General features: G+C 39.3%; 3 protein-coding genes and 1 non-coding gene across 6 annotated transcripts in view; 2 read left to right on the top strand and 2 right to left on the bottom strand.

The window, feature by feature from the left end:
* The window catches only part of SLC6A20 (solute carrier family 6 member 20), a 61,981-nt gene extending 56,550 nt beyond the window's left edge, over positions 1–5,431 (top strand). Inside the window, exons 8-11 of one of the 3 annotated variants that reach the window (XM_060685925.2) lie at positions 2,065–2,269; positions 4,110–4,269; positions 4,466–4,631; positions 5,099–5,431. In XM_060685925.2, coding sequence (XP_060541908.1) covers positions 2,065–2,269; positions 4,110–4,269; positions 4,466–4,631; positions 5,099–5,230 — 663 coding nt within the window. In that variant the 3' untranslated portion in view covers positions 5,231–5,431. The remainder of the gene's footprint in view (positions 1–2,064; positions 2,270–4,109; positions 4,270–4,465; positions 4,632–5,098) is intronic. The other 2 variants (XM_060685926.2, XM_060685927.2) reach the window with 2 other exon arrangements.
* Positions 5,432–6,452: 1,021 nt separating this feature from the next.
* SNRPD1 (small nuclear ribonucleoprotein D1 polypeptide) lies at positions 6,453–11,550 on the bottom strand. The gene is made up of 4 exons (XM_060685928.2): positions 11,324–11,550; positions 8,980–9,056; positions 7,779–7,970; positions 6,453–6,868 (listed from the first exon to the last, which is right to left on the bottom strand). The coding sequence occupies exons 1-4, from the start codon at positions 11,335–11,337 to the stop codon at positions 6,792–6,794; spliced, it is 360 nt and encodes a 119-aa protein (XP_060541911.1). The 5' UTR covers positions 11,338–11,550; the 3' UTR covers positions 6,453–6,791.
* Positions 11,551–19,360: 7,810 nt separating this feature from the next.
* TRNAC-ACA (transfer RNA cysteine (anticodon ACA)) lies at positions 19,361–19,433 on the bottom strand. Its single transcript has one exon. It is a non-coding gene; the product is annotated as a tRNA-Cys (tRNA).
* A 429-nt stretch (positions 19,434–19,862) lies between these two features.
* Positions 19,863–26,200, top strand: part of SACM1L (SAC1 like phosphatidylinositide phosphatase) — a 57,198-nt gene continuing 50,860 nt past the window's right edge. The window contains exon 1 of the mRNA XM_060685934.2: positions 19,863–20,123. Coding sequence (XP_060541917.1) covers positions 20,068–20,123 — 56 coding nt within the window. The 5' untranslated portion in view covers positions 19,863–20,067. The remainder of the gene's footprint in view (positions 20,124–26,200) is intronic.

Genomic DNA, 26,200 nt, shown 5'->3' with positions numbered 1-26,200 from the left:
ATTATTTGCCAGTGTGTCCTACCTGTCAATGACTACTTCAGCTTCAACCACAACAATACACGAGCAAATAATAGATACAAACTCAAGATAAACCACTCCAAACTTGATTGCAGAAAATATGACTTCAGTAACAGAGTGATCAATGCCTGGAATGCACTACCTGACTCTGTGGTTTCTTCTCCAAACCCCCAAAACTTTAACCTTAAACTGTCTACTGTTGACCTAACCCCATTCCTAAGAGGTCTGTAAGGGGCATGCATAAGTGCACCAGTGTGCCTACTATCCCTGTCCTAATATTTCTTTTTATTTTTTTACTCTTACTCTTTTCATGTATTCAAATTGTGTTTATACTTTTACCTGTTATCTTATATATGCTTGACAAATAAATAAATAAAATTTACAAGCTGCAGATCTATAAAGCACAGGAAATCTGAAGTAGGAATGTAAGCAGTCAGTTTCATATAGCAATTGCTTCGCTTAATAACCATGCCAATCCCAATTGTGGTGGCTAACTGAGGAGTACCTGAATCTCTTTAGTTCATACTGTATATTGCTTTTCTTCCTAGAGATAATGGAACAGATACTAATGGCTTAGGACAGTGATGACCAACCGTGCCAAAAGCGGGGGGAGTGCAAGGGGGTCACACACATGTGCCCACACCCATAATTCTATGCGCCCCGCCCCTGTGCATGCGTGCGCGACCCCCCCGTGCTCCCCCTGCTTTTGGCACATGATGGAACGGTGGGCCTGGTAGGCCCATTTTTCACTCTCCCCAGGCTCCAGAGCTTTTCTAGGAGGCTGTGGCGGGCAAAAACGGCCTTCACCCCCCCCCGGAGGCCCTCTGGAGGCCAGAAACTGCCCATTTCCCGACTTCCGGTCCCACCGGAAGGCCCATTTTTCATTCTCCCCAGGCTCCAGAGCCTTTCTAGGAGGCTGTGGAGGGCAAAAATGGCCTTCACCCCCCCCTGGAGGCCAGAAACTGCCCGTTTGCCGACTTCTGGTCCCACCGGAAGGCCTGTTTTTCACTCTCCCCAGGCTCCAGGGCCTTTCTAGGAGGTTGGGGAGGGCGAAAAGGCCTTCCCCACCCCTCCAGAGGCCAGAAACTGACTTCTGGAAGTCGGCAAACAGGCCATTTCCGGCCTCCAGAGGGCCTCTGGGGGGGATGGGGAAGGCCATTTTCACCCTCCCCAGTCTCCTAGAAAGGCTCTGGAGCCTGGGGAAGAGTGAAAAATGGGCCTTCCCATTCCACCAGAAGTCGGCAAACCGGCCGTTTCTGGCATCTGGAGGGCCTCCGGGGATGTGGAAGGCTGGTTTCGCCCTCCCTAGGCTCCTAAAAAGGCTCTGGAGCCTGGGTAAAGCAAAAAACGGGCCTTCCCTCCCCCGGAGGCCCTCCGGACGGGAAACAGACTTTTTCCTGATGTTCAGTGGGCCCAGAAGGCCCGAAAATCAGCTGGCAGGAGCTGAGCTCAATATGGCTCTGTGTGCTACCTGTGGCACCATAGGTTCGCCAGCACGGGCTTAGGATATAAACACAGCCAATAAATGGCTCTCACTGGCTTCCAGTTCATTCTTAGGCTCAGTTGAAAGTGCTACTCCTTATCTATAACTTTTTAAAAGATTGAGATCTGATAGCCACTTGGAATAGTACCAGAGTAGAAAGATAGGATATCTATCAAACAACAACAAACAAGCGAATTGGACCCTACAAGGAAATAGTGTTAAAACAACTTCCACTTCATATTCTTTTGCAAATATATAAACTATAAATATTCAGCATATTATTTTAATTCAGCCATATTAAAAAATATTTATATCATAGTCAAATACAGCAGCCATCTGTCTTAACCGTTTTGTCCTCTAAGTGAAACCATTTTTGTAATAAATTAATTCATAGACTCAGTTCAACTCAACTTTCTTTTTCTCTGGTTTTAAATTATGGTTGGCAATTGTTAAGGCAATGGTTAGGCTCTGGGAGAAAATGATTTTTCCTTTAACCAATGGTTTTTGTATGCAAAATACTGAATTTATTCTTCTATTTAATAATTTCATTCTTTTTTCATCAGGCTGTGCAAGGAACCGGGCTAGCATTTATAGTATATTCTGAAGCAATTAAAAATATGGAGTTCTCACAATTGTATTCAGTGCTGTATTTTGTCATGTTGCTGTTGCTGGGAATAGGAAGCATGCTGGGAAACACTGCAGCCATTCTTACTCCTTTGACTGACATCAAGTTCCTCTCTTCTCATGTACCCAGGGAGATTATCTCAGGTAAATTTGATAGCTACAATGATATTGAATAATTTCAATGCAGTAGAATTAGAAGATAATATTGCAGATGTCATGATATGCATATAATTGCAATAAAGTAGTCCTCAAGTTACAACAGTTCACTTAGTGATGGTTCAAAGTTATGACACAACCCCCCAAAAGTACGCCCGATAGTCCCGAAGTTATGAAGATTGCAGTACCATGGCAATCGTCCACCCTTATGACCGACCGCAGACACACTTCAACATTCCCCTGCCTATTTCTCCCTCCCTGACAAGGATCTATCAGGCACTGGCCCTGATGTGCTAGCTCACTGGCTTGTCCCCATCCTGATCGCTCATTTATCTTTTGAACATCCTGAGTTTCAGAACAGGCTGACTGCTCCTTCTCTACTCAAGTGAGCTATCTCCTCTCCAGCCTCTCTGATGCGGGGTACGCGTAGCAGCATAGTTTCTTTGCCTGCTCCTGGCACTCCAAAAATAGAGTGGTGAGAGCAGAGGCCGAGCAGGAGTGGTGTGCCCTGCTCAGCTTGACTGCCTGCACACTCCATTTTGGGAGTGCTGCGCAGTCTTGGTGAGCCTGAAGGAGTGCAAGATCACTCCCTGAAGCCCTCCATCCCTTTGCAAAAACTTTTGTCACAGAACAGAAACCTTTGGGGGCACACAATTGCACTCCTTCAGGCCTGTTCTCCACGCTGAAAGCTTTTGCAAAGGGATGGAGCAGCGTGAGATCACTCCCCCAAAGCCTTCCATCCCTTTGCAAAAGCTTTTGGTGCAGAGAACAGGCCTTTGGGGGCATGAAATCACATTCCTTCAGACTTACTGAGGCTGCCAGGCGCTCCAAAACAGAATGGGTGGTCCTGTGCAGGCAGCTTCAGTGAATCAGACAAGCTGAGCAGTGCACGCTTGTCCCTACAGGCCCAGTGCCTGTGGTGTCCCAGTGGGCAGGATGGGATGGGGAAGCATGAGATATCTCAGTGGGTCAGGGGAGGCCTTGGGTAGTCAGAAGCACTACCCCCCCATGGTCTTCCCCACCCTGAGATACTTCATGTGCACTGAACCACCTGTGCATTCGATTAGCCAATGCATTGGCTGAAGCAGGGAGGGATTACATTCATTTAACATGATCCAATTAACAAATTCTCAGGTTACGAATGTAATTGGCAGGCTCTATTACATTTGTAACTCAAGGATTAGCTCTATAGCTCTGATCATAATCATGCATAATCCTTCTTAGTTATATGTGAATGCCAACTAAAGGCTCTTCTAATCAGCTCAATATCCATGACTACAAATGTGAACATCCTTTTCTAATAAAAAGCCAATTTGGCATAGTGATTAAGGTCCTGGGCTAAAAATTGTGACATCATCTATTCTAGGCCTGCCTTAGGCACAGACAGCTGGGTGACCTTGGGCCAGTCCCTTTCTCTTAACCCTAGGAAGAACACAATAGAAAATCACTCCCCAAAACCTTGCCAAGAAAATTGCAGACTTGTTTAAGCAGTCACAAGGAGCAAAGATTGACTTAAAGGTACTCCCCACACCAATTGTATCTAGTCTTGTGGTACAATGTAATTTAGACTTTTTTATATTGTATATTTATTTAAGACTGAGATTCAACTATAGATTATTTTGCTGTGTTAAGTTTTCTCTCTATAAATTGTTACTATACCAATGATAGCCATCAGCAGTTAAGTTGAAAAAAATTGCAGTACATCTTGTCTGATTTGAAATTAAATCAAATGACCATTATTTTTAGGACTACATATTCAGTAAAAAGAATATAAAATTTGTTCTGATCTTTTTAACACTGAGATTGAAAGCATTTGTTCTTTTTATAGGCAGCGTGTGTATTATCAACTGTGTCATTGGCCTAATATTTACTACAAGGGCTGGTAACTATTGGTTTAATATCTTCAATGATTATGCTGCTACACTGTCCTTACTACTTATTGTACTGGTGGAAACTATTGCTGTTTGTTACATATATGGGCTAAAAAGGTAAGAATTCAATAATGTTTCTTTCTTATCACATCATTATCATGTCATTGCATAATTTATTATTCTGCATTTATATACCAATTTCTTCCAAGATGTCAAGAGCTTTTAAAAGCATTTTAAGATAGCATTCTAACCTAATACTTTATAACAACTACTTTTTAATTGGAATGCCAACAGTGCTTATTTGTTTCAATAGATTTAGTAAAGACCTTTGCGTGATGATTGGACATGAGCCAAGTTGGTATTGGAAAGTTTTATGGGCTTTTATCAGTCCAATATTAATCATAAGCCTGTTTGTGTTTTACATCACGGACTACATCAGGACAGGGATATCCCAGTATCAAGCCTGGGATGCAACAGAGGTATTTCGCTGAATTTTTTTCTGTTGGCAGCTTAAATTTAGGAATTGGGTGAGATGGGCAGTCTAGAAATATGAAAAATAAATAATTCATGAAACACATAACCTTTTCTAACGTGGCAGTTTTCCAATCATAGAATCCAATTTTCAAACTTGCTGGCCAGTATAGAAAAAAAATTATATTGGCTGGGAGTTCCAGAAATTGCAGTTCAATAAAATTGACCAAAGTTGGAAAAATGATTTTAAAAATCTGCCTCTTGAATCTGAAATGATTCTAGGGTACTAGCATCTATATAATTACTGTTGCTGAAATTTGTAGCATGAAAAATTATCACTATGAAAAAAATGCAAATTGAAAAAATGTGATCATTTAGTAATATATTTTATCATGAACCCCAAGATTAAAACAGCAATGTATCTTTCCTTGGTATTAGTGTAGGCCATTTCATATTTTGCTTATGTCTCTTGTAGGGACAACTGGTTACCAAAGATTATCCAAGAGGTGGCCTAGCAGTTATTGGTCTGCTTGTGGCATCAACATCATCATGCATACCATTAGGAGCATTAGTAACTTTTATAAAGCTCAGAAGAAATCGCCAGTAATTGGACTTGAGGAACTGATGCAGCTTTCACATTCCAGCTTGAAGTTTATATCAATTATAGGTCACAGCAAGCAATGAAGCAAATCCTGGGTAACCAAATATCCCTGCTAAAATAGTCTCTTATCCATTCTCCATCAAAAAAACGGCTTTGCAGAAGTAACTTGAGATTGATTTTGACAGATAAAGACATTATACTTGAAAACATTGGTTCTGTGCAATTATGCAAAGGAAATCTGGCATATGTGAATATGGTTGTAAAACATCCAAGTCATGTGGTACAAGAAACTACAAAGGGTGCAATTATTTTTCTATACTGATACATAATTTATGCAACTCATTTTCATGGTTATTTGTAAGTTATCTTTATGAGCAAAGCATTGTCAGATTCTTTACTACCTACCAAAGCTGTAGCAATCTAATGAATGTCCATAATTCCCAAAAGAACTATAAAAACAATGGCAACAGGGATGGGAAATTTTAAGTAAGGGCTACTTTGGAATTATGAACTAAGAAACTAAAAACATACAGATTTTAGTTGCATACTGAATGTGGCATCATGTTTAAATATTTTCTGTGAAATAATTTTTATCAAATCACCGAAACTGAAGTCAAAAAATGTGAGGAAAATTAGAGCTTTTGTTTTACTTGCCTTTAAGTTCTTATTGTTTTTAAGACAAAGGGACTACAGTTCAAATGTTTTTGTTTCCCTATGCCACTCTTCAAAGTAATTTCAAAATACGATTATTATCATTTATAAATTAACTTGTTCAGAAACCATTTGAAATTACAATGGTACTGGAAATTTTTTTACAAGCAATGCCCACATTTACAGTCTCCACAGCATCCTCTCAGACACAAGTGCCATTATGGTCAGCACAGATTGTACTGTACATGACCTGTTATTTTTCCTCCCACCTCCCACCTTGTAGAGTAGAGAGATTGGAAAGGTATTACAAGAGTAACAAAGCTCACAATGGGGCATACATATTAAAAGCAATGTATTGTCAATGCAGTACTGAGAATGCGCTATGCAAATCTGATGCATTTCCCATTGTGTGCTTGCTTACTCTCTTATAAGCCCTTTCAACAAATGTAAATACAAATGTTAATTCCCTTGTTGCTAATTATCCCAGCATCGTGGTGAGAATTTCAAAGAGCAGAGAGGAGTAAGAAAAAGAAAAGCATTTTAGAGACTTCTTAATAACGGAACTGCTGGTCCCAAATGTGGCTGCTAAATGACAACTATCTGTTTAATTTTCTCTTATAAACTGAAATATTCACAAATGCTTCAGGTTTCAGTATATTTCTTCAGATATAAGAAGAAAACAAGAAAAGATAGACTGCAAATTTCACAATTCTGGCATTCAGAATTAAACATTTCTATTTAAGTTTTGGCTGTCAAAGTTAAAGATAATACAAGCGTAATCAGGAGTTTCATGTAATGTATCAATGCAGAACTTGACACATTTTCCACATTTGTTTATTAAAACTGACATAAAACAAAACCTGTAAAGAAAAATACCGCTTGTTTGGGGCTTTTTTTAATAACAGATATAAAGAAGTTATCGTCTTGGACCCCCTCTTCCTCTTCCACGCCCTCTTCCTCTTCCACGCCCTCTTCCACGTCCTCTACCTGCAACTGAACATAAAAAAAAAAAATACAATACAATACAATCTTATATTTTTAAAGGCAATCATACCATAGTCCTTTTTACTGTATAACATTTGTATTCTGTATATATTTTTAATTTTAAAACTTATTCCAAGTAATTCAAAAGTGAAAGAATATCACTATTTGTTACAAATTTGTTAAACTATTCTCTTTTCTTACAATGATCTTATCAAGTCACTTATCTCTGCTTCCAAATACTGAAAATTGATTTCCTTTTACCACTAACTCTTCCATAATTGCTTTCTCCAGTGAAATGGCCTTGCATGACATGGCCAAAGTAAGGTAGATGCAATTTTGTGATTTTGTCTTCTAGTGACAAGTGTAGTGTTATGTGCCCCAGTACTTGCTGTTAGTCCCTGCTTCTGTCCAAAGAAAATTAACTGTTTAAGTAACTTAAGAAGTAGGTATTTTCTATTTAAGAATTATTTAAGCAATTGATATTGCTCCATTAGTTACAAGACAAGGGCTACAGAATTTAAGATTGGAAGACCTTTTTTGAAATGAGAGGAAAGATAGCATGTGATTCCTTTATTCAAAAATTAGTCCTACATGGTATCTAGTCAAATACCAAACAATCTATACTTTAGTTTTATAGAATCAAAGCTGATTTGAAGGGGTGGGATGATGAAAGCTCACTACAGAAATTATTAATCACATGATTATGCAAAAATAATAACAGCAAATGAGTAAGAAATCCTCCAACTTTTATTTTTGAAGTGGTACAAATCAATGTGAAATAACTGTTCGTTAAAATTTATTTTTAAAGCCACTACAAGTAAGAATTAAACCTGCAATTTAGGCATCATCATAAATGTTTAATTAAAATGTTCTTAAATGAAGCAAATATTTACGTTAAAGTCTGAAATCAAAAACTAACCTGCCTCCCTTTTTTTGGATTTGACTTTTGGTTCAACATCCACCAGCAAAGTATCAAGAGGTAAACTGTCTGGCAGAATAAAATATCTGATATTATTGCCTCGAATGCTCAATGTCTCCAACTGGACAGGTTCTCTATTCTTCAAAGTCATCTTTACAGCTTTAAGATGGGTATTCATGCTGACATCCACTCCTGAAAAATAAAGCATAGAACATTTCCTAATCTTATAGAAGGCTATATTATTACAAAATTGCCTACCTATGGCCATACAACTAGCATAAATTACCTATTGTAATAAAGTGAGAATGCTGTACATTTGATTATCACATGGAAAATCATGGGGATTATAAATAAAACAAACACATTTTTTAAAAAACTGCATTTTCTTAGAATCTTTTATCTGCACTGCTTGAAAAATATGATCCGTTTTCTTCCTTAATATTCTCAATCATATTTCCTACATACAGAAATTCTTTCCTTCATACACTACTCATGTACTTGACCTAGTCTCCAGTCACTCAAAACTTTTTCCCTTATCACAATCTTACTCTAACTAGAACTATGATCTCTAATATAACAAATAAGCCAACTGGTCACACTTTCTCCCTTGGCAACTATGGGGCCTTTTGTTCTACCTGATGTCCTACAATAAAAAAAAAGGCTTTAAAAAAGGAAAACAGATATGCTACAACAGATGTCCCCAACTGTAGTCCACCACCAGGCCTTGGACCATTCGGGACCAGGCCGTGGAAGTGACAGGCGAACACGCACATCCCCACTTTCAGCAGGCGAGCACATGCACTCCATTTGTGCGAGTACAAGTGTGCATGCCTGCCACTCATACATAACTGTTCCTTCTTCCCCCCTCCGCCAGTCTGCAAAGCTGGAAAGGTTGGGAAACTCTGTGTTACAAGCCAAATTTTATTTTCAAGAATGATTGATCACAAATGGTCTACGTAAGTCTTGAAAGCGGATTTTTCAGTCTAATCCAGGAATGCAATTCTAAAAGTGCTAGATATTTCCCAGTGCAGATAGATACTGCTGTAGTTCTATTTCAAAGCATAAATATACTTGCATCAATAAAATGGAAGCCACATGTACACACTCCTGATTTACATGAAAGATACCTGTGAATTCTGCCAAATATTCAGAATTTTAGTTACAATTTTTTTTGATAATTTCTTCATCCAGAACCGCATACCTGTAATGGTTCCATGTACCTGAGTCCCATTTTTCAGTTCAATGGTGACAGTTTCATGACTAAGTTTCATAAGAAATCTGCATAATTGGAACAAACATGTTACTTTATATGTAAATGAATTTCTTTATGTAATGAGACAATGACAATAAAAGATGAAATTCATGCAAAAAGCAAATGTCTCCACAAAGCAAATATCAACAACCAATTGACATTCAAGTCATTCTATTGGCTGATGAATGTTATTAAGCAAAGACAGGTAATTATTTGTAGTAACAGTTGGGAACCTTCTATAGTCCAAGTAATCAACCCAGAAAGATGAGGAATCGTATACAAGAAACCCTGATTTAGGCTTTTGAAGATAATACACTAAGGCGTGTATAAATGCTCTTTAATCTGCCTCAAATCAACTCTTGATGGTTTTGTGTTATCATTAAATCAATTTATATAGTTGCCCATCTCACAAATGGCTCTGAGTGGAAAACAATAGAATTAAAACAGTTAATAGATTAAAAAGTATAACAATCAAACTAAAACAATTAAAGGGATGTTAAAAATAGTGGCTCATCCTGTAGGATCCCCAAGCCAGCTGGCATAACTAGGTCCTGAGCAACTTCCAGAAGCTCTGTAGTGACCAGGACAGTGACCTCACCAGAGGGGGGACAAGATTTCACAGTGTAAACACAACAGCAGAAAAAATCTCTCACCTAGGGCCTATGAAATGTAGTTCCTTAGGTAAAGGAACCCATAACATGCTCTCTCTGCTAGATCTGGTAAGATGAAATTGGACAGAAGCAGTCCCTCAAATAACATGGTCTCAATCCATCTTTCAAGATTTGTAAAATCTAAGCTTGATATTTTTACTGGATAAATAACTAGAACTAAAATTAGTTATTTGTTTTCTACTTAATACTTTGTCTTCAATTCTTTCCAAAATAATTTGAAATTAAAAAATTAAGCCAAATGTTCGTTTTTATCTCTGCAATTCTTATTCAAAGCAATTTAAATGTTTCCATCTAACGAAATCAGGTAGTCTATATTTTCAAGTCTGCTAATAAGTATCTTTAAATAATGTTTATTACTTTTTTGTTAAATTCTCAAGTTCCAAATATTTTTTTTTCCTTTAGGTAAGTTGTCCTATTATCCAAGTCTTAATCAGATATCATGCCATACTGCTTGTTTTGTCAATTCCAGAAAATCCTTTCAATTAGTAATACTACATCATCTGCATATGATCTTAATTTAATTTTTTTGGTTTGCTAGCCTGATTCTTGAAATTTTATTTTCTTATAATTTCTGATTTAACATCAGTAGAAATAAGGAAGGAGAAGGACAGCTTTGTCTTCTCTTCAATTTTGTGATAAATAAGAATAGGCTTTAGCTGAATAGCAAAATACCTATTGTGGAATCCTTGTTCTCTAAGCTTGGTTTTCTTGCAGATGTTTCATTAAGCAATTAGGTAATATCACCAGTGCTATCTATTCTATTCAATGTTTTCTTGCAGTCTTAGTCCATAATTCATAAATGCTTAATATGCTTATCAGAATAAAACTTGCATGATAAAAAAAATATATGTTTCAAACTCCCAGATTTGCATGGACAAACTTCTGTGTGCCTGAAAAAATGTGTCCCTTCTAAAACTGCTTGAAGGCATTAAAACAGGCTTTGGAAAAGGTCTAATTATATTTAGAGTAAATAAACTGGTAATTCACAGGGCAGTATTTTAGACTTTCTCTAATGTAACAGCCTGGTGATTTGGCCATTTCAAATTATAATACTCATGTCCCAAATGCACATCTTAATTGCTTGTCTAATTAGGTATGTAATGGGCATTCATGATACAGCCTCTACATACAGTTTGTTTATAATCTGTTCCAACCTTTTGATTGTACTTGCCCAATGATATTAATACTGCAGCTTTACAGTTACCAGACTGAATATGGTGGTATTCTCAAATGAGCAAATAATAATCACACTGAATAAGGTGGTCTAAAATCAGATCTGTAAAATATTTCTATTTGAGCAGCTATAGCTTTTCCCTTGTTTTAACCTACATCTGCTAGGATTTCGTTGTCTACTCTGTACCAGAAATAGGTTCGCTGCCCTTTGTGAATGGCCACCTATTCGAAACAAATTGCTGGCTCTGAAGGCATTTAAGAGTAATACTGATTCTCCGTTTCAAAATTGTGCCGCAGAACTAGACAACAAAAGGTGTTCAGCGTGTCGGAGGGAACCCAAGTCTAGAAAGAGGAGAGGAAAAGGGAGGCGGCCATGAAAAGAAGCCAGGACCTCCTGGCCCAACGTGTTTCCAGATTGTTCCCGCCTTTCCCTAAGAGCTGACACTTACCGCACGAGTTTCATGGCGGAAAGGCAACAGGCGTAACTCGAAGCGGCTAAACCAGATACAAAGGCCTCCCCGAGGGTGAGATGCCAAACGGAATGATGAAAAATTGAGCTTGGCGCAGCCACCTCAAACTAGGCCGCTTCCGTTATTCGCGAAAGGAAGCAACTGGCGCGCTTCTGAGAGAGGGCTGAATGAATGGCCGGAAGCACCGCCCCTCCGTTTTCTCTTCCGGAAATCAGGATTTAATTAGAGGGCCGTTTTAAAAGAAGCGCCACCCCTGCAGGATCATCAGATGTAAGCTTATTGCTTCAATGTAATAAGGAAGAGAAGCCTTTTGTCGAAAATAGGCGCGGCAGAGCTTTCAGTCCAGAACATAGGAGAGAAAAAAAAGAGGGTACAGCTTATCTCTAAATTGCTCTTTAATGGGCGCCTTCTCTAATTCCCAAGTTTCCTGTGGTCATTTAGGAGAGGGTGCGATAAGGACTTCTCTATTAAATTAATAGGTGGAGAAACAAGCCCATCCCAGAGAACTAGGGTACAATCCTGGAGACCTCCAATTGGATTTAAGAGGTGCAGCAACTCAAGTTCATAAAATTCTCTAGCCATGTGTTCGATATTTGAAATTATTTCCGGATGAATGAAAACTGTTTTCTCTTGTAGGAAGTTAGCACCCACCCCTTTCCTGGAAGAGTGAAATATTTTAGGAAATATGAAAAAGGCAGAATATTATATTTCCCTGGATGAGAAATGGAGAAGCATATTTTACAGACAAAGCAGCTCCCACCTTCCTGCCCCCCACTCTTTGTCAATGGGCCATTAAGGCCTGGGCCAGTCTATTCTACATAACAAAGATCTGCCTCCTTCAGGCAGAGCCATAGTAGGAATTGCCAAAGATCCAACAAAGATAGGATTAGCCCTCTACACAATAGCAGCAGAAACTCACCACATGTGACCTGGGAAGCACATGTGACTATCAGCCAGCAAGGCCCCCACCCCCTGGGAGTCTGACAACCAATCAGGATACTCTTTTGGGGCCCCAAGAAATGCAGAGCCAGAGAGAGCATAAAAACCCGAGGATTTACTGTATCTGCCCCCTTTTTCTGTTCAGGAACTCAAGCCATGTGATCCTGTCAACCATTAAACCATCTTTCCAAGCAGTCTCCATGACTCCAGTGTCTGTTTCCCCACTTGGAGCAGAACCTAGAAGGATGTTTCTTCCAACACTCTTCCTATATGTTCATGCCTATAAATAGGGAAGGAAAATCCCTGATTCTACATTTGCACTAAATATTTGTTTGTTAAAAAATAAAATTTTGAAAAGACCTGTAGGGCTTAGAATTATTTACATGCTCAGGTTTTAAGGATTTTTGTGTTCAGGATTTAAGAATAAAAATAACAGATTTAAAATTATTTTATTGTATGATTGTTTTTTTCCTTATAAATCACAGCTGCCCAATGGCATAGTTTAAATATCTGATAATAAAATCTAACATTGTAAGTGATAAACATGCAAGGCCAGTTAGAATGATTGACATATACTTTCATTTTGTACAAGTACACATGCAAAATAGTATTCAAGCAGCAAAACTAGTTCGTTCCTATAATTAATTCTGTCATCTCTCCAGCTTTAATAGAGGCAGTGGTAGGATTCAATTTTTTTAACAACAGATTCTGTGGGCGTGGCTTAGTTGGCGTGGCTTGGCAATCATGTGACTGGGCGTGGCTAGCTGGTCACATGACTGTAGGCGTGGCTAGCTCATCATGTGACTGGGTGGGTGTGGCTATGTGCATAGGGACTACTCAGAGGGCTGAAAAAAGTCATTTCTGACTGGGCCTCGCACTTTTGACCAGTCCTCACACTTATGACCATCCTCACATTTATGCCCGTGCAGCTTTCTTAACAAGCATGTCACTCATTTCACAACTGCTTCTCTTCACCATGGTGACAAGATAGGGCAAAAACGTAAAATGTGAGGACAGTCGTAAGTTCGAAGACAGGTCAAAAGTGCGAGGACCAGTCAAAAATAACTTTTTCAGCCCTCTGAGTAGTCCATATGCACAAAAGGACTACCCAGAGGGCTGAAAAAAGTGATTTCTGACAGGTCTTCGCACTTATGACTGGTCATCATTTATGCCCATTGTAGCATTCTTAACAACCATGCCACTCCTTTCACAACTGCTTCTCTTCACCATGGTGACAAGATAGGGCAAAAATGTAAAATGTGAGGACAGTCGTAAGTTCAAGGACTGGTCAAAAGTGCGAGGACCAGTCAGAAATAACTTTTTCAGCCCTCTGAGTAGTCCATATGCATAAAAGGATACAGCAATAGAGAGGGATGAAGGAAGGGAAGGGAAATTAGAGTAGGAGTGAGGGTAAGAGAGGGAGGAAGAGCGGAGGAGAAGGAGAAAGGAAGAGGAAGTAGGGAGGAGAAGAAGAGGGGGAGGAAGAGAAAGTAAGAAGGAAAGAAAAGAGAGAGGTGGTAGGTTTGAGGAGAAAGATTGCTGTACAATAAAAAAGATGAAAGGGAAGAAAGCCAACCCCAAACAAATATAAAGATATTAAGATAAAGAATGAATTGTTAAACTTTAAAGAATAAAAGAGAACAAATATGAATAAATAACAATAATTAGAAACACACATACAAACATACAATGTATTTTCTTTGAACAGAGTATTTGGCCAGTTCACAAATTTAAACAGTGTTTAGTCATTTCAATTAAATTTACAATTTCTATATTTCCTTTTTGCCATATTTATTCCTCATCTATTTTTGTAAAAAACCAATATTACCCTTCATCCTCATCTCTAATCTTAATCAAATTCAATTTTTCCCTTCTAGTCTATATTATACCCCTTCCCATTGTCATCTATTTTTATATCCATCCTCACATTGGTTAATTATGTAATATTAGTTGTTTAATATAAATTCAACATTTTAATATAAATCAATTAGTTATATAACTACCTTTTTTGTATATTAATCAATATGAACATGAATATTCCAATTATTTCCATGCAATCCAATTTTTTACAAATCAATTAATTATATTTACCAATAATAATAGACCAAATAATTTCCCCCATATATTCCTCCAAACCACAACTTAACCATTTCTGCTTTCAGAAATATACAATTAATAGTATCTCAATTATTACAATTCCCTAGTTAAATAGAGCTTTTTTTCTTTTGTGTTTTAAAATCCTGAGCTCTCCTCTTTTTCCCTAAATTTCCCATTGTTTGCACCTACCTTTTTTGGTGAGGAAAAAGAAAAGAATTCTGCCTGCCTAATTTTCCAACCTTGCAGCAACAGCAAAGCAGTTTCAATTTCGTTTTTAAGCATAGCTAGGGGAAAAAAAATTGCTCCAGCACTCTTTGCAAGGAAGCAGCAGAGCCCTGAGTAAAACAGCTGAGACAAATCAGCTGAGTGTCGGGAACCGATCTAATCAAGGGCTAATTAGCCTATGCTGAAGCTCTGGGGGCCAATAAAATTACAAAAAAACACCGAACTGTTTGTTAAATTGCTGGCTCGCTCGCCCCATTTATTGGGAATAAATAGTAGTGCGGAGGGACGGGGCAAGGGGCGGAGCGAGCCAGCAATTTAACAAAGGGTTCGGCCGAACCCCCTAGAACCCCCAGAATCCCACCACTGAATAGAGGCAGTTACTTAGTTTCCAAAAGTGTTAAAGCAACTCTTTAAAAATGTTGCGCCCCCCTGTAATTTTAAATGAGACAAAATAAAATTACTAAATACATGGGAAGTAATACCCATAACTTACGTTGCCTCATTGTGGTTGTGAGACTGGAGTGTGTTTTTGGGAGGAATAAGCAAAGAATGTTGGGAGTGGATATCAAAAATGTTTTCCCCAGTGATCAGCCATTTGCAAAAGCTATCTCAGCTAAAGCAAATGTCTGGCAGAAGGCAATGGTGAACTACTACTCTAATTAAAAAAAACAACCACCACATGGATAGAAAATATAAAATTATTTCCATAGAAAATTAATGTAGTCATTAAGTGTCAATACTGACTTGATGCACATAATCAAAATATTCACTTAAAAATTGAATCTAGGTAAATTGAATTCCATTTTAAATGAAACTAAACATTTAGTTTTTCCTGTGGCCTTGAGTATATTGTGGAACATGTTTTCTGCCATATTCTTGTTTTTGGAACAAATGCATTTGATATTTGCTGCTCACTTGTCTTCCATTTCATAAGCAATTTAGCAGCAGAACTAATGAAATTGCAGCCCAAGAAAGCTTACACTTTACACCTTAATACATTTACACATTGTCAACTCTGAATACACATCACAGACAGAAAATCTGCTATTATTAAACTGATGATGTTACCTAGTTGAGTAATGAAATGTCTGCAAGAAAACCATCAAGCTCACAGAGCACCAAGGACCCCACAATTCAACCCTGAATAACAGATATTCTCTTCTGTTGGTATTAAACCAAACTGGATGTTTCAATGCTTTTGAGTCATGAAGAGGAAAAAATGCCATTGCAAATTGTGGGATCATCAAACTGGACATATATCATGTTTTCCCAAAAATAAGACATGTCCGGAAAATAAGCCCAATCGGCTTATGAGCGTATGTGATAAGCTCTGCCCCACCAACTACTTACACACATGCACAGCTGCTCCCATTTCTTCTGGTTGCTTGCTGGGCAACCAAAATGAGTTGAGGAGATATGGCCAGAGGGAGGGAAGGGGGGGACATGCCCTCCCCTTCCTGTTCTTCGCGCCGGCTGAGTGGCTCAACATGTCCCATCCCACCCCCAATGGCAAAGGTGGCTTCCCTTCCCAGCCGTCTCTTTACCGAAAGGGGTGGCAGGTGGGGTGGGAGAGAAGCGAGACATGTGAAGCGAGACCTGGCTCTCCTTGCTGTCTCTTCTCTTCCCCCTCGTCAGGCATGACAGGACTCCTGCCTCTCACTTAGCCACCCGCTGCCTTTAGGGATGCAATTTGGGGGTGGCAGGTGGAGCAGGCGAGAAGCGGGATGCAGGTCTTATCTTTCAAGCTCCGTCCCTTTCCTCGCCATTGTGTCCAGGGAAACACGCTGTAAAAGAAAACCTCACGAGTTCGAGAAGTTTGATTGAACTTGCAAGAAGGTTTTCTTTTACAGTGTGTTTCCCTGGACACAACAGCAAGGAAGGCGACAGAGCTCAAAAGGTAAGACCTGCGTCCCGCTTCTCACCTGCTCCACCTGCCACCCCCAAATTGCATCCCAAAAGGGGACGGGTGGCTAAGCAAGGGGTAGAAGCCCTGTCATGCCCGGCGGGGGCGGGGGGAGAAGAGACAGCAAGGGGAGGCAGGTCTCGCTTCATGCGTCTCGCTTCTCTCCCACCCCCCCTGCCACCCCTCTTGATAAAGAGACGGCAGGGAAGGGAAGCAGCTGTTGCCATTGGGGGTGAGGTGGGACATGTTGGGCTGCTCGGCCAGCACGAAGAACAGGGAGGGGAGGGGATGGCAGCTACGGGACATTCAGTCCCACACTCACCACTTCCTGCACTCCAAAAATAATAAGACCCCCCGATAATAAGGCCAAGCCCTTATTTGGGGGGGTCAAAAGAAAATAAGACCCTGTCTTATTTTTGGGGAAACATGGTATTATGAATGAAGCTGCTATAATCTCTAAAGTGATTGTATATTTAATAGAAGAGATATGTAATATACCTACTCTATGGGCAGAAACTATAGATGGCTCCTCAGGTATGGCATCTGTTCTATATGAATATAGACTACTAGCTGACCCCGCCACGCGTTGCTGTGACCCAGTCTGGTGGTTCCACTGGGCTAAAAGAGCGAGGCTGAAGTTCTAAACTCTCCATGAACATTTGGTGGGCGTGGCCAACTCGATATCACTCACTTTAATAAGTCACATGACAGCCCCCGAGCCACGCCTACCCAGCTGGTGGTTAGGGCAGAGAACCAGTTGCTAAAAAACAATGGGAACCACAAAATCCTCCCTCTCTGTCTCCCCCTCTCTTTGTATCTCTCTATGTCTCTCTCTCCCCATCTGTATCTCTGTGTCTGTGTCTCTCTCCCCCCCTGTATTTCTCTATGTCTCTCTCTCCCCCTCTCTGTATCTGTCTCTCTCTCCCCCTCTCTGTATCTCTCTATCTCTCTCCCCCCTGTATCTATGTCTCTCTCCCCCCCTGTATCTATGTCTTTCTCTCCCCCTCTCTGTATCTCTCTCCCCCCTCTGTATCTCTCTATGTGTCTCTCCCCCTCTCCCTGTATCTCTATGTCTCTCTCTCCCCCCTCTCTGTATCTCTGTCTCTCCCACCCTCCCTCTCTGTATCTCTGTATGTGTTTCCCCCCCCCCCGGTCTCTCTGTATTTCTCTATGTCCCTCTCTCTCTGTTTATCTCTGTCTCTGGCCTGGCTTCTTCTGCATCCCCCATCATCGCCCTTATCAGGCCAGGCCTTCACAGCTCTCCACACCACAGCAGAAACTCGGGGGCCCCCTCCGTCCTCCCTACACAGATGTTCTCAGGGGGCTCGACAGGGAGACACATAGCAGGGAAGGGAAGGGAAGGGAGGGAGGGGGTGCGGCGGGGGTTTGAGGCTGGTTTGGGGCTTCCCGCCTGAAGGAACAAAGCGGCAAAGCCAAGAGCCACGCACACCCCACTGGACCCCTGCTGCACAGTTCTCCTCCCCCACCTGCCAAGGTCAGGGGAATGATTAAATCCCCCGCTCTTCCAGGCGAAACGAAGGAGGGCTGGCCATCCTCCCTCCTGCCCATTTCTGTCTCCCAAAGCCTCCCCAGAGCCCCTTTTCTGCCAGAGGGCGAAATTTTCGTATAGGCTCTGTGAACTGCCAGAGTACCCACCTGGGAATCAAAAGCGGCGCTGGTCAAAGGCAACCCCGAGGCTCCAGTTGCCGCCATCTCCCGCTCACTGACCAGATTCGCATTGCGCCGGTTAGCAGCTGGTCTTTCTGACCTCGGGGCCCATGGTAGCTCTGGGCCAGATACGATTTGGGCCAGGCAAGGGACGGAGGGTTCCCGCTCGGTGGACCCAGGCAGCCTCGTTGCCAGGTGTTCTTTGGAGGGAGCCCCGAGAGTGGCTGGCGAGGGGGATGGGCAGCAGCGGCAGGCAAGGCTAGTTTGCGGGGTGGCCAGGGGAGGGAGAGGGCAGACCCAGGCTCGGGTGGGCCCCGCTGAGCCCTAGAAGCACCGGCTGTGAGGGCTTCCTGGCGGGGAGCCGGCTGCCTACCTGCTGAGCCTGGTGGCAGGATATGGCCCTCGGGCGTCTCTGCCTTCCAAATGTGCATTTCTTGGAAGCAATATGGAGAGTCTAAATATAAGGAGCAGAAATCTGTTGAGCATAATCACGGCTGGGAGGCTGCCATGTTGGTTTTACGTTCAGCAGATGGCACTGTTTTTCAATGTTTTTCAATGTTTGTCAATGTCTTTCAATGTTTTTCATGTTTTTACCTGTCACAGGTGTGACATGTATATAATATAGGTATATAAAAACACACCCATAGTCGAATGCAACGTGGTGTCAAAATTTGAAAGCAATCGGTGAAGAACTTTCAGAGATGTACGGTTATTTACAAACGGACATTTACATTTTTATTTATATAGATATATAATGCTGGTCATTATAGGTAATGACCAGCATCTTAAATTGTAGGCACAACCCAAATGGTAATAATTACAGCAGTGGTGATAGATAAGCATATTGGGAGGCACCCATTACTGCTTGTGTTGTTACATTTTGTACCAGTTGTAGCCGCATGGTCTTCCCCTTGCTTGTTTCTGCCTTGCCTTGGGCACACACTGCAGCTGTGAAACATCTGAGCCCCCACAAAGTGTACTTTAGCACAGTGTAGGAACACAGCACAATTTTTAATATTAAAGCTATACTGAATACTAATATCTCTGCCAGGCATGGTGTACAAACAATATTGGAGTAAAATAAATAGATAAGTTGCTGTTAGTCTAGGAGCATTATAAGCCTCATTAGTAAAGAATATATGAAACTTCATATACAATGAATTAAAGAACAAAAATTGTAGCATCGAGCCAACCAGGAGTCAAACCTAGAATCTTCTGATCTGTAGTCAGACGCGTTATCCATTGCGCCACTGGCCCACGCTGATAAAAGTATCGAACTTTTTTGCCTGTATTCTACATTCCGGCGCATTTTAAATTCCATACACAAATTTCTTGAGAGTGTGCCATAGGGAATTCTTGGTAGGTTAAACCAATCAAAACCTTTCGAGAGTCTTTCATTTTAGACCAGTATTTTTCAAACCTGGCAGTTTGAAGATGTATAAACTTAAACTTACAGAATTTTCCAGGCAACATGTTACTGGGGAATTCTGGTAGTTGATGTCCGCACATCTTCAAGCTGGAAAGGCTGAAAAACATTTAGACCTTAATTAGGAGCAGCTGTACTTCTATAAATCGAAATTACAATGGATGGTCAATACCAGATCGCTTTCCATTCGTTGCCTAGAGCCGGAGCTAGCGTCACAATTGTGGTTCCCGCCCTCTCATCTAGTATAGGTTGGCATGATTAGAACGATAGATTCCACCAATCCCAGCTTTCCTAGTCATTGCATCGCTCTTCGGGAAGCCGTGGAATGCTTTCTCATTAAGTTTGTCCTAAGTGGTGTGCCGTCCTGAAGGCCTAGGCGCGGCTGCCAAGTGACCGGGAAGCAAGGAAGGAATTCTAACTAGAAAGCAGGCAGAGCCCGAGCCTGCGCGGCGGACGAAGGAGCAAATGGGAACCAAGGTGGTAGCCGCAGCAGCAGCCGCCGCCTACGAGGAGCTGAAGCTGTGAGTGAGCGGCCAATGGTCGGCGGGAAATACCACTTCTAATTTCGTGCCCCTCTAGGGGGTGAAACAAGCCCTCGTATGAAGGTGCCTCTGGCGCCCCCTCCCCTTCTGTTTTCTCCGGTTACGTCCTGGGTCGAGCCTCCCCCACTTTAGAGACTCTGCGTCTGTGAAACGGCGAGCCCCGTTGTAATAAGCGCTTACGGTGGGAATTGTCGTTCAACGCATATGTCGTGCACCAGCTTGAGAAACGCTATCCCGGACCACCCTTGGCCTCTACTAGGTTTCCTCGCCCCAAGAAATCCTCTTTTCGATTCCCTTTTTTCATGTATTATGGCCGGTAAAACCAACCACCGAAGGCTTCTGGGTCACTTATTCGGCCCCGGTTTTTGCTTCCTTCGTGGCTTTTCTTCTCTAACCTATTGATCTCAGTCGAAGTTAAGATCACGTACATGGTCAAATAACTTCCACCACAGCTGACTCGCTTACAGGGTCTTTGAAAATATTTCTTTGTGGAGTTGACTCTTTACTTCCACTGAACTCTCCCTTTCCTTGCTAAAATCATCTTTGCTTTCTTTCATTGCTTGTCCTGGTAAAAAAGTAAGAGCCTGTCTCCCTTTCCCCAGCCCGAATAATAATTTTCTGTTACTGGCCTGGTCACAAACCATTACCATGTGCTCTAACCTGCAAACATTTTTGCAGCATGGATTATTTTAACTGGATAAAATGAAATCTATAGTCCAACTGATATGAAGGTCATGAAGTTGACCAAGAATGAAGTGAACTATTGTGCAATGAGCTGTTGTAGGTAAAGGCTTATGTTATTAGAAGAAGCTCCTTGCAAATAATTATGTAGAATGAAAAGTTGCATTATGAGAGCACAATAAATCCATGGTTTTATTTGATGTGAATACATTTTTATTATTTATTAATTTATTAATGGAACTTATATGCCGCCCTATCTCCAATGGACTCAGGGTGGCTCACAACAATTAAAGCAAACAAACCATTAAAACAAAAATCCAAGTTAAAATTAACAAAAATTCAATAAAACCCAGTTAAAATTCTATTATTTTTACCTTTACATAACTGCTGCAATAGTCTGCCTAATACTAAGTATTAGTGATGGAGAATCTTTGGAAAGCCCAGGACACTCTCTCTTCACTGTTGCTCCTTGAAACGTAGAAACCTGAGCCAGCCTCTTCCTAATGCGTATATTGTGGAATTATGGGGTTATAGTGCTTGCATAGTAGTTATGGTAGGGAGTGAGGCAGTAGATTGAATTCTATGCAATACTGTAGCCTCCAGAAACCATTTTTCTAAATAGTGAAAGTTAGCTCAGTAATAAGATTAAAATCCTATTGTGTGTGTATGTGTGTGTGTGCATATGTATATACATATATGTACATGTTTTCTGAGGTTTTCACGGGTGTTTGTATGTAGGTCTTTGGTTATTTGAGTTTTCTCCCGTGTAAAATTTTACACGGGAGAAAACCCGAATAACCAAAGACCTACATATATATACATACATATATACACACTCATATACACATACACACACACACATTTCTGTGTGTATATATATGTGTGTGTTTTCTATCGAGATACCTGGTCTACCCCAGCATGTGGGAGGGAACATACTGCATCCCTTTTGCCTTTCAGCTCCAATCCAGGAGCCCTCAAGCAGTTGCATTCACGACAAACCATTTTATACCAAACATCTTTATCAGTGAAATACAAATTTGAGATATATATATATATATATATATATATATATATGCATATTCTTTCTAGCCAGGTTTTACCTACGTAAACTAAGTTGTTCTACAGCACGAAATTAGTTTACATAGGTAAAACCTGGCTAGAAAGAATATGCACATAAAAGCCTACGAAAAAGAAAAAGATATATATATGTATATATACATACATGCACACATATATACATACATACACAATAGTATTTTAATCTTATTACTGAGCTAACTTTCACTATCTAGATAAATTGTTTCTGGAGACTGCAGTATTGCATAGAATGCAATATACTACCTCATATATATATATAGGGTGGAAACTATGAGACTGGGAGTCCCACCCTAAGCATGAAACTAGCTGAGTGATCTTGGGCCAGTTACTATCAGCCATGGAGGGAGTAGACAATGGCAAACCACTTCTGAAAAGGCCGATATAAAGGCCAATATTGCCTTTATATCAGTGCTGACTTTTGGCAACTGCCTGGACAAATCCCTACAGTTTCCTTGGCAAGGTTTTTCAGAAGTGGTTTGCCATTGTCTACTCCCTCCATGGCTGAGAGATAGTAACTGGCCCAAGATAATTCAGCTAGTTTCATGCTTAGGGTGGGACTCCTAGTCTCACAGTTTCCAGCCTGGTGTCTTAACCACAACACCAAACTGGCTGTCTAATGGAATATACATACAGTTCTGAGATAGAAAATGTATAGATGTGAATTTTTCTTCTATAATCATCCATCTATTGTTTAGAAGGTCACTTTATTTTACTGATTTTAAGCATATTTACATGATAATGCTATTTAGGGATTCAGTGAAGTGAACTTCCCCAAAAAATCACAAAGAAATGTAGAATTAGTATTTTAAAGACCATTGCTTTTATTTATATATTCATTTATTAATAACAAGTAATGTAATAAAGTTGTTGATCAGTCAAAATGTATTTTGGCTTATCAACCCTTACTTTGTGTTGGGATACAGTAATAGGAAACACATTTTACATGGGCTTTATTTCCAAAGTGTATAATTAAATTCTTAATTTTTTTTAAAAAATTATTTTTATTGCTTTTACAACAACAACACAACACAACATACAAAACACAAACACACGATATGTTTCTTTTTACATATCAGTTTCATTCCTCTTACTTTCTACATTCCCCATTTTTCCTATCGTTTATTATCATTATCTTTATTGTCCCTTTATTTTTAATCATTTATAATATTTTATACATTTGTCACCTTCTCTCCATCATTTATTCATATTTACTTTCCCTAATCTTGAGCCAATCATACCACTTATTCCATATTTAATAATATTCTGTATCTTTCTTTTCTTTTATTTCTTTTGTTATTTATCCATCTCCGCACAGTCCAGGATTTTCTTAATTATTTCTTCCTCTTTTGGGATCTTTTCACTTTTCCAGGACTGTGCGTAGACTATCCTTGCCACTGTAATTATATGCAGAATCAAATACCTAATTTCTTTACTGTAAATTCTGTTCAATATCCCCAGTAAAAATGTTTCTGGTTTCCAATCCACATTATAGCCAATTATCTTTTCTATTCAACTTCTAATTTTCATCCAATATTTTTTCACATTGGGACATGATAATATGTTCCGGGGACTTTTTTACATTTCCAACAATTTGGAAAGTTGTTCTGAGACATTTTAGCAAGTCGTACTGGTGTGAACTGCTATCTGTAGAACATTTTTAACTGATTTTCCTTGAATGCCGTTGAAAGAGTCAATTTAATGTTTATTTCCCATAATTTTTCCCATTTCTCCAATTCTATATTGTAGCCAAAATTTTTGGCCCATTAATCATGGTATCTTTAACTACCTCTTCTTCCATTTTATACCTTAGTAAATATTGGTATATATTACTAATTAATTTTATCTCTGTTCCATGAATAATTTTATCTAATTCTTGCGGCTCCTTTCGTATTTCATATATCTTTTTATCTCTTGCAAATTTAGATTGCACTTGTGCAAATGTCCACAAATCCATCACCCTACCGATTTCTTATTCCAATTCTTGTCTCATTGTCAAATCTCCCTGATCATTTACCAGTTCCTTATATCTAATTATCTTATTTTTCTCCAATAAATTTGGGTATATCAATGCTTCTGTTGATGATAGCCACATTGGGATTCCAGTATAGTGTTTTTGTTTTGTTTTTTTCCAAATCTGTAGCAATGCATTCCTGATCAAATGTGTTTGAAAATATTTATGTGATTTATATTTCTCATCCCACAGGAATGCATGCCACCCTGCTTGCAGGTCGTGGCCTTCTATTGTTAGTACTCTGTTATTTTTCAGTTCTATCCAGTCTTTTAACCATACTAAACTTGCCGCTTGGTGATAAATTTCCCATTCTGGTAACACCAATCCTCTATCCTTTGTGTCTTGCAAAAGTTTTAATTTAATCCTGGGTTTTTTCCCTTGCCATATAAATTTGGAAATTAATTTATTTAATTCTGAAAGAATGTTTTCCCTAGTTTTAATGGTATCACTTGGAACAGAAATAAAATTCTCAGCAATATATTCATTTTCACTGTTGCGGTCCTCCCTAGAAATGAGATTTGTAATTTTTCCCAATTTGCTAAGTCTTTTTTTATTGGTGTATCAATTTATCATAGTTGTCCTTCTTAATTTCGCTGTAAGCCAAATTCCCAGATATTTTATTTTTTTAGTTATCTTCATTTTTATTTTATCCTCCAATTCCTTTTCCTGACCCTTTTAAGATTTTTTGATATTAATTTTAACTTATCCTTATTAATTTTGGGTCCCGCTACTTCACCAAAATCGTCTATCTTTTGTATTAATTTAGAACCCGTTTCTAATGGATCTTCCAAAATAAATACCATGTCATCGGAAAATGCTTGAGTCTTGTATTCTTCCTTCCTAATTTTCAAGCCCCTTATTTCCTGATCTTCCCTAATTTTCGTTAGAAGAGTTTTGAGTGATAAAATAAATAAAAGAGGAGAAAGGAGACATCCTTGCCGAACCCCTTTTGTAATATCAATTTTTTCTGTCAACCCCTCATTTAAACTACCCTAACTGTTTGTTTGGAATGTATTTTCCACACCATTTTTCAAATCTTTCCCCCAATTCCATATAATTTAATTGTGCTGTAATGAAGTTCCAATTCAAATTGTCAAAGGCCTTTTGGGAATCAAGGAAAACCAGTGCTGCTTGCTTTTCCGGATGGCTTTCATAATATTCGAGGACATTCATTATTATCCTCATGCTATTTTAAATTTGCCACCCCATCAGGAAACCATTTTGGTCCGAATGTATATAATTATTCCAAAAAAAAATTAATCTCTCCACTATTATTGTTGCAAATGTTTTATAATCTGTGTTCAGCAAAGGAATTGGCCTATAGTTTTGGATTTGTTGTATATCTATGCCTTCTTTGGGTATGAGGGTAATGATCACCTTTGTCCAGGTTGCCGGAAGTTTTGCTATTTCTATCGCTTCGTTATAAGACTCCAACACTATCCATTGTAGTACCTCTTGTGTATTTTTATATACCTCAATCGGAATCCCATCCGGGCCTGGTACTTTATTGTTCTTTTGTTTTTTCAGGGCTATTTCAAATTCATTTATTATTATTGCTCTATTTAACATTTCTCTTTGTTCATCAGAAATTTTTCCCATTTTGGCCGCTTCTATGTATTGTTTAACTTTCCCATCTGTTATGTCTCCCTGCTTGTAAAGCTTTGTAAAGAAGTTTTGTATTATTTCCTTTTTTTCTTCTCTCCTATACTGTATTATACCATTTTCATCTTGTAACTGTTGTATTATTCTCCTTCCTTTTCTTAATTTATATGCTAGCCATCGGCCTGTTTTATTCACATTTTCAAAATAATTTTGTTTCACTATCCTAATTTTCTGTGCTATTTCTTTTTGTGTTATCAAATTAATCTTTTGTTTCATAATATTCCATTTTTCCTTTATCTTTTTATTTTGTAGATCCTTTTGTACTTCATATTCAATTTTTTAAAATTCTTCCTGCAAGCTTTCTAGTTGCACTCTCTTTTTTAAATTTTTCTTAGAATTATATATGATGGTCAATTCCTTATATAGGCTTTTGTGGTATCCCACAAGTTTTGTATCGAAGTATCTTCTTTTTTATTTATTTGAAAAAATGTTTTCAACTCCTTCTCTAACATCTGTCTATATTTTTTATCTTTACACAAATTCTGATTCATTTGGTCCATTGTTTATTTTGTTTTTGGGTTTTCTATTTTAATATAATTGGATTGTGATCGGCCCAATCATTTAGTCCTGTTTCAATTTCTTCTTTTTCATTTTGAATTTCTGC

Source organism: Pantherophis guttatus, chromosome 4 (genome assembly GCF_059756535.1).
Source record: "Pantherophis guttatus breed Tessera chromosome 4, ASM5975653v1, whole genome shotgun sequence".
NCBI lineage: Eukaryota > Metazoa > Chordata > Lepidosauria > Squamata > Colubridae > Pantherophis > Pantherophis guttatus.
The sequence above is the reverse complement of the archived record's forward strand: the minus strand, read 5'-3'. Positions and strand labels throughout refer to the sequence as shown.